General features: G+C 54.6%; 1 protein-coding gene and 1 long non-coding RNA gene across 2 annotated transcripts; one reads left to right on the top strand and one right to left on the bottom strand.

The window, feature by feature from the left end:
- Positions 1 to 543: 543 nt before the first annotated feature.
- LOC121473655 lies at positions 544 to 6,223 on the bottom strand. The gene is made up of 4 exons (XR_005983185.1): positions 5,643 to 6,223; positions 2,359 to 2,424; positions 1,125 to 1,268; positions 544 to 1,032 (listed from the first exon to the last, which is right to left on the bottom strand). It is a non-coding gene; the product is annotated as an uncharacterized LOC121473655 (long non-coding RNA).
- On the top strand, positions 1,544 to 7,557 carry MRPL38 (mitochondrial ribosomal protein L38). The gene is made up of 9 exons (XM_041726220.1): positions 1,544 to 1,704; positions 1,817 to 1,996; positions 4,070 to 4,204; positions 4,289 to 4,497; positions 5,039 to 5,111; positions 5,244 to 5,289; positions 6,482 to 6,640; positions 6,883 to 7,019; positions 7,190 to 7,557. The coding sequence occupies exons 1-9, from the start codon at positions 1,638 to 1,640 to the stop codon at positions 7,324 to 7,326; spliced, it is 1,143 nt and encodes a 380-aa protein (XP_041582154.1). The 5' UTR covers positions 1,544 to 1,637; the 3' UTR covers positions 7,327 to 7,557.
- The last annotated feature ends 478 nt before the right edge of the window (positions 7,558 to 8,035 follow it).

Genomic DNA, 8,035 nt, shown 5'->3' with positions numbered 1-8,035 from the left:
AGCATCAGTGTCTCATTGTCCCACGTCCCATTCCGGGAGAAACCTCATGAAGCTCAGAATTGGGTCCTTCTCCCCACAGACACCTAAATAACTTGTCACCTGTGTAAAGAGCGGCAGAGCTGTAAGCACGGGCATTGACTTAGTCCCCTGATAGATAGGATCAGCCTGCAGGGAGACCCACAGGGGCGAGCTTGGCCTTCAAAACAGAGAAATGAGTGTGGAATTAGAAAGCAGGTCTGTAGGGCCTCACCTTCAGGGCAGTGAGTATGCACTCACTGTTCTACACAGTAAGACACTATGTGTGTGCTTTATTTTTTTTAAGATTTTATTTATTTAGGGACGCCTGGGTGGCTCACCGGTTGAGTGTCTGCCTTCATTCAGCTCAGGGTGTGATCCTGGAGCCCCTGGATCAAGTTCCACATCGGGCTTCCTGCAGGGAGCCTGCTTCTCCCTCTGCCTGTGTCTCTGCCTCTCTCTCTCTCTCTCATGAATAAATAAAATCTTAAAAAAAATTTTTATTTATTAGAACGAGTGGGGGAAGGGGCAGAGGGAGAAGCAGACACCCCTTGGAGCAGGGAGCCCAATGCGGGGCTCTATCCCAGGACCCCATGACTTGAGCCCAAGGCAGATGCCTAACCTGCTGAGCCACCAGGCAGGCACCCATGTTTGCACTTTAGAAGCCTCACTGTGGCTGCAGAGTGAATGCACTAGGGGCGGGGGGGTGTCAGGAGACTGTGACCCCACAGGACCTGATGCCTGGCATGGAAGGTCAGGAAGGGAGACATGTTGAAGGGGAACCCCAGGTTTCCGGCTGGGCAACTGGGTGGTGTGACTGGACAGCAGTGCCTATGAAGCAGCCAGGGAGAGACGCCCCACAGCCGCGGGGTTACACTGATACTTTCCTCAGTGCGACAGCTGCCCCGATCACTGCCCCCTGGCATTCAGGTGTGACAAGGAGCTCACTGCTCCCCTTAGGTCAGCTTTGACCCCAGGCCACAGACAGGGCTACAGCTGGTTTGCTGCTCCTTTTCCCTTCAAAATAAGAAAAAAACTTGTCAAGGTCACAACCCAGATGCTCAATTGCTCAATTCAGCTGTACAGAGAGAAGTATGGGCGGAAAGTACCAATGAGAAAAGGCACGGGTGGGGGGGGCATCACGTCCGCTTGGTGGGTCGTCCGTGCTCGGGATTTGCTTCCGTGATACACGCTGGAATCCGTCCAGGCCTCTCAAACAGCCCAATTCCAAGTGAGCCCGTTCTTGGAGCGTTCTAGGGCAGTGAGAGAACAAGCGCTTCTCAAAAGCAAGGACATCGGAGAAACCCGAGCCACCAGGTCATCGGCCAGCCTGCCGCCGGGGCCTCGAGGCCCTGCGTGTCGCCGCAGAGGGGCAGGCTGTGGGGTATGCCGCCCCCTGGGGGCCCGCGGCGGCCAGGCCCCCCACCCCCCGGCCTTCCGGAGCCCGCTGCCTCCGCCTCTCGCCGCCCGGGAGGGAGGAATCTGGGGCCCGGGTGGGGGCGGGGCGCGTAGGACGCAAATCTGGGGGCGGGGCCTCCGCAGTGCGCTCAGGCGCTGCTGCGGCCACCTCTGCGGGGTCCTAGGTGGCGGCCGCGGCGGAGGGGCAGCCGTCCTGAGGGAAGATGGCGGCGCCCTGGTGGCGAGCCGCGCTGTATGGAAGCCGGAGGTGGCGGGGCCTCAGCACCTCGGGTGAGGGCGGGGGGGGCCTTGGAGGTCCCCGTATGGCCCGGACCCCGGGGCTCGACCCCGGGGCTCGACCCAGGGTCCGCCCGGGGCCTCACGTCCTGCTGTCTGCCCGCAGCCGCGCTGAGCCGCCGGACCGCCCCTCTGGGGCCGATGCCCAACGAGGACATCGATGTGAGCAATTTGGAGCGGCTGGAGAAATACCGCAGCTTCGACCGCTACCGGCGCCGGGCGGAGCAGGAGGCGCGGGCCCCGCACTGGTGGCGGACCTACCGGGAGCATTTCCGGGAGGAGTCAGGTGCGGGGCGACCGGGGCGGGCGCTGTGGGCGGCGGCCTCGCGACTCGGGGGCGGGGGCGGGGGCGGGGGGAGGGGCGCCGGCGCCCACGTGCGCGCCCTGGGCTCTTTAGCCCCACCAGGGATTTTCACACCTTTTTGGTTCTTCTACTTGGAAGACTCCCTTCCCCCGCTGTTAGAGTTCCAGCTTATCTATACTCCTAAAACCCCTTCCAGACCTCTCCCCACTCCCTTACCCCCACTCCGTGTTAGAAGGGCCCTCTGGGCTCCTCGAATGCCGTGTGTAGCCCTGGCCACACCCTGTCCTGACTCACTTTTCACCGGCCCCCTCCCCAGATTGGATCCCTAAGGACGGGGGTCTTACCTGTCTGGACCGCCGTTTGACCCTTGCCCCCACGTAGTGCTTGGCGCGTAGGTGTGCAGTTCTTTCCTGAATGAAATTGAAAGCTCTGGGCAGAGGGACTCGGGGATCCTGCCCTTGAGCAACCTATTTCTAAGTACATCCTTCTGGAAAGCATTTACGGAGGCAGTTTTATGATCGTTGAGGACACAGGCAGGGCATCTTAGGAGTTGACGCTGGCAGGCCAGGTCCAGGCACCTAGGCAAGGATCCCTAATGCTCAGAGGGATAAAAATCAAACTTGAGCCAGCAGAAGATGAAAGCAGAGTTTTTTGAAAGTATAGAAAGAAAGAAAAAAGAATAGAAAGAGTGCAGGTACGGACAGAGTGTCTGGGAGATTCAGAAAGGAAAGGAGGGAGTCTCCTCTTTGCTTGGGGCCTGAGTAATTCAGTATTCAGTATTCAGTAAATACTGAGGATTGCGGCCCAGTGCACATGTCCTCAGCCATCCAGAAACAAGTTAGAACAAAGGTGAGGGCCCAAATGTTATTCCTTGGAGCCAAGGGATCTTGGCGTTGAGGTGTCTAGAACTGGTGGTCTGGAACACATATAGGGTGGCTTCGTCTAGTCATTCTCACCCGCTTCTTCCCTAGATGCTCTGTATTCTAAAGGAGTCATCAATTCCTTGTTACTTAGAAGGGATATTAAGAGGCATCTGTAAGTTGGGGGTATGGGCCCTAGCAAAAAATAGTTAACAGAAAGGGGTGTGTGACTGGCTTAGTTGTTAGAACATGCAACTCTTTTTTTTTTTTTTTTAAGATTTTTATTTATTCGTTCATGAGAGACACAGAGAGAGAGAGGCTGAGACATAGGCAGAGGGAGAAGCAGGTTCCATGCAGGGAGCCCGACGTGGGACTCGATCCTGGGTCTTCAGGATCACGCCCTGGGCCGAAGGCAGGCGCTAAACCACTGAGCCACCCAGGGATCCCCAGAACATGCAACTTGGGATCTGGATCAGGGTTATGATTTCAAGCTCCATGTTGGGCATAGAGTTTATTTAAAAACACGCACACAGCAGGAAAAGGAGCAAAAAGCAAAGTCCTCCAGTTTCCCTCAGAGTGACTTGCCTAAGCTTCAGTTTCCTCAGTGTAAATTAAAATAATTGTGTCTGTGTCAAAAAATTGTTGTTTTAAAGATCGCAGTCCATTGGATTTTTTTAGGCAAATCCCATCTCTGATGAAGGTTCCACACACCTTACTTATTATTACTGTCTGATGTAAATGGAAAAAAGTATCGGATCGAAAGTCTTCGTGGGCCTTGATACTCAAAGTGTGTTCTGAGACTGGCAGCACAGGCATTACCTAGGAGCTTGTTAGGAATGCAGAATCTCAGGCCCCACACTGACCTGCTGATTCAGAATCTGAATTTTAACAAATTTCCCAGGTGATTTACATGGTGTGTCCATTAAAGTATGAGAAGTGCTTCTTTAAGTCTTTCTAGCTTCAGCTATTTCCCATGACCTAGACATTGTGGCCTGGTTTAGGGATCAGAAAATGCAATCTCCAGTCAAATCCAATTTGCTTAGCAACTGTGAAGCAGACTGCATAGTATGATCTAGTTTTGTGAATTGAAGGGTAGGCTTTACCAGCAGCAGAGCTTGGGCAAGTGCAAGGACTAAGTAAGGACAGGCAGCTGAGACTTGATCCCACTTTCTCCCAACATAACTTTCCTCCCCAGATCCCAAAGACAAGGTTGACATTGGGCTGCCCCCACCCAAGGTCTGCCGGACCCAACAGCTGCTGGAGCGGAAACGGGTCCTTCGGGAGCTGCGGGCCAACTCAGAGGAGGAACGCGCTGCCCGCCTTGGCACAGGTAAGCCCTCCCAGGGCAGAGGCCCCCCCCCCTACTGTGTCCTTGCCCCACCCCAGCATCCTAACGGGCATCATTCCTTACCAGCACGCATCCCGATGGAGGCTGTGCGGGCCGAGTGGGAAAAGACCTGTGGCCCCTACCACAAGCAGCGTCTGGCTGAATACTACGGCCTCTATAGAGATCTGTTCCATGGTGCCACCTTCGTGCCCCGAGTCCCCCTGCATGTGGCCTATGCTGTGGGTGAGGATGACTTGATGCCCGTGTACCACGGCAATGAGGTCACTCCAGCAGAGGTAACTGCTTATGCAAGCCCCTCCCTGCGCTGTGTTTACAGACACATCCCACCACAGGACCACAGACAACTCCTTGAAACACAGAGGAGGTTTTTATGGTGGTTAAGGGCACAAGCCTGGCATCCATGTAGGCTCATTTGGGGTTTTGTTCTTCTCTGTCTTCTCTCCCTTTGGATTTCCTGCTAAACTCCACCATGATAATTAGGAAGGAATATGAGAGGAAGGGAAAAGAAGCTCCATCTTGGCACACTCCTGCCACTACCCCGTTGTAATCAGAGTGCCCTCCTAGCCCCTGTCCATTGATGTGAGGGCCACCTCATGGTTCAGATAGAGAGCTGGCTAGGCAACTCTGCAGAGATCTTTCTATAAGCTTCTTTTTGCTGACCTGCCCCTCAAAGGACTGTCAGGGACATTTGGATCAGGGTGGGTTCTCCCTTCTCCAAAGCTCCCTCAGACTCCTGTCCTCCAGAAAGAAGGCCTATTTCCAGCAGCTTTTCTGTCCCTGATGGGGGTGACACCTTTCATGTTGTTTCCCCACCAGGCTGCCCAGGCCCCGGAGGTGACCTATGAGGCAGACAAGGCCTCCATGTGGACACTGCTGCTCACCAACTTGGGTAGGTACCTAGGGCTCACCAGGCCTCCTACCTCCCTCACCTCCCAGGAGCCAGGGCTCTGGGGAGCCAGGGGTGGAGCCAGGCTGGAAGGGCAGCAGGGCCCGGCAGTTACTAGGGTCTGTTTGTGTGCAGATGGACACTTGCTGGAGCCAGATGCTGAATACGTCCACTGGCTGGTGTAAGTACCTGGGATGGGGAAAGAGGTCAGAGGCATGTGAGGAGGCCTTGGGGGCAGCCCCAGTGGTCCAGCGGTTTAGCGCCACCTTCAGCCCAGGGTGTGATCCTCGAGACCCGGGATTGAGTACCATGTCGAGCTCCCTGCATGAAGCCTGCTTCTTCCTCTGCCTATGTCTCTGCACCTCTCTCTCTCTCTCTCTCTCTCATGAATAAATAAATAAAATCCTTAAAAGAAAAGAAAAAAGAGGCCTTGGTATCCTGGAGAGGGCTGCACCAGAATTTCAGTCTCGGCTCCACTGTGGATTAACTATGAAACTTTTGATTAACCTCCCACCCCAGGGGGCAGCCCCTCACCTCTGCTTCCTGATGCTGTCAAGAGGCCTGTGATCCACTGGCTGAAGACAGGTCTGGAAGAAAAACCAGGCAGTAGGGTTTAGCTGTTCCCACAGGCCTCTTGGTCTCTGGAAATTCATTTCCTAATCTATAAAACTAGGGTGATGCCACCCCATGCCTTAGCCACCCTGAGGGGCTCTATGACAGTATAGATAGGAAAAGGACGGTGGAGGCCTCTAGCAGCTGGGACTGCCCATGCTGGGCTACTTTTGTTTTCTCTGTGGCCTTTGGCTCTGGAGCCAGGGGGGCAGAGGTCAGGCAGCTAACCCTAGCTTTAGAGCTTCTAGGTAATTGGAGCCAGTGACTGGGAGGTTGGTTTCCATCATTTTTAGTCAACTGCAGTTAGCAATCTGTGCAGCAGGACCCCCACAGAGAGTTCTATCTAGGGCAGGTACAGTGGCCATCGTAGTGTCGGGGATTGGCAAACACTCCTTGACAGACCCCAGAACCTTCAGTAAAGAGAGATGCAGCCCAAGTGGTATGGCTTTGTAGCCTGAATAGCTGTGGTGACCCCACCAGCTCCCCATGGCCTGGTAAACAGGCTGCTAGACCTTACTCTCTTCCTGACCATTTCTAGGACCCCCATTCTCAGCCTCTGAGCCCCTACTGTTCCCTTCATAAGTTTGTAGTCTATCCGAGGGTTCACAGAGCCATGCCTCCTGCTTGACTATTGAATGAAGATCATTTTAGGGTTTGTCCTCCCAGGGAGTGGTATCAATATCTAGGGAAAATGTGGATGGGAATGTTTCTGCTGCCACCTTCCTTGAGTGATAATTCATGGACACTTTTCCTCCCACCAGAACGAACATCCCAGGCAACAGTGTGGCTGAAGGACAGGAGACTTGTCCCTACATGCCCCCTTTCCCTGCCCGAGGTTCCGGCTTCCACCGCTTTGCCTTCCTGCTCTTTAAGCAGGATAAGCCAATTGACTTCTCTGAGGACACCCGGCCCTCACCCTGGTAATATATGCCCCCTCAGCCTTGTAGCCCCCATACACATTTCCTCTGCCCTCTCAGGCCACCTCCCCAGGAATGGTCTGTTGTGCTCAGTTCTCCTGTCTCTTAACTTCAGCTTGAGACGGGCCGAGGGAGTTATGCTAGGCAGATCCTAAGGGGCTTCTCAGGATTGCCTATGGGGCTGGAGGAGGGGTGTGGGGCTCTGATGTCTCATTCTTTGCTCTTAAAACGTCCTCATCTTATAGCTACCAGCTGGCCCAGCGGACCTTCCGCACTTTTGATTTCTACAAGAAGCACCAGGAAGCCATGACACCAGCTGGGCTGGCCTTTTTCCAGTGTCGCTGGGATGATTCAGTGACCCACATCTTCCACCAGCTTCTGGGTAAGGCCAGAGTGGGCTGGGAGACAGGGCAGGGGCGGCTGGCCTGAGCTCACAGAACTCTCCTGACGTGCCAGGGAGAAGTGCCCCTGGGAGGCATGCCATTCCTTGGGTGGGTGGCTGGGCAGTCGCAGGCCAGCAGCAGTTCACACCCATACCCCCTCTTCCTACAGACATGCAGGAGCCCGTGTTTGAGTTTGTGCGGCCACCCTCTTACCACCCCAAACAGAAGCGCTTCCCCCACCGGCAGCCCCTGCGCTACCTGGACCGGTATAGGGACAGTCACGAACCCACCTACGGCATCTACTGAGTGGCCAGAGTGCCACCCACCTCAAAGTGGACTGAGCCTCTCAGGCTCCACCAGCAGGAACAATAAAGACTACTCTACTGGGCCACGCTCTGGGCTCTAGCGCCTGCCTGAGGCAGCCCCTTTGTGGCCTTCTCAGGCCCAGGCTTTGGAAATGAAGAGAGCTCTCTGAGGATAGTGGCAGGGATGGGACATGTGAATAAAGATGATTTTTTTCAAAAAAAAAAAAAAAAAGATTTTTTTCTGTAGCTGGTCTGGGTCTGTGTTCTGGAAATGCTCCAACCCCACGATGAATCTGTAATGCTTCATGGATGGAAAGAACCCTGCCTCCCACCTCAGTTCTGCCTCTAGAGAATATTGAGCCCTGGGATCAAATGGCTGTAGATGGATACAGAAGAAAGGCAGTGGGGCTTGGCTGCTCCCATATGTCTCTAGAAAGAGCTTTTGCCACCCATGAGCATTGGCCCCTTACTGGGAATTCACAGCATGGTGGCAGGCTCCTGGCATCTGGCTGGGATGCTTTGAATGAGAAGCAGGTCTCAGACCTCTGGGCACACCTCTCCTTGGGGCCCAGAAATCCCCTGCACCCTTGCTGGATCCTAGGAGTTTGATTTGTCCTCTACCTAACCAGTCAAAAGGAGACCTTCCTTTCCCATGAAGAGGAGCTTCCCATACTACAACACAGAAGACTGAATGCTGCATTGCAGTGAGA

The sequence above is a fragment of the Vulpes lagopus genome, chromosome 12, assembly GCF_018345385.1.
Source record: "Vulpes lagopus strain Blue_001 chromosome 12, ASM1834538v1, whole genome shotgun sequence".
Lineage (NCBI taxonomy): Eukaryota > Metazoa > Chordata > Mammalia > Carnivora > Canidae > Vulpes > Vulpes lagopus.
This window is presented reverse-complemented; position numbering and strand designations above follow the sequence as displayed.

Coding starts and splice junctions, on each gene's coding strand:
- MRPL38 (XM_041726220.1), top strand. CDS start 1,638: ATGGCGGCGCCCTGGTGGCGAGCCGCGCTGTATGGAAGCCGGAGGTGG. Junction 4,205..4,288: donor CGCTGCCCGCCTTGGCACAG/GTAAGCCCTCCC, acceptor ATTCCTTACCAG/CACGCATCCCGATGGAGGCT. Junction 7,020..7,189: donor CATCTTCCACCAGCTTCTGG/GTAAGGCCAGAG, acceptor CTCTTCCTACAG/ACATGCAGGAGCCCGTGTTT.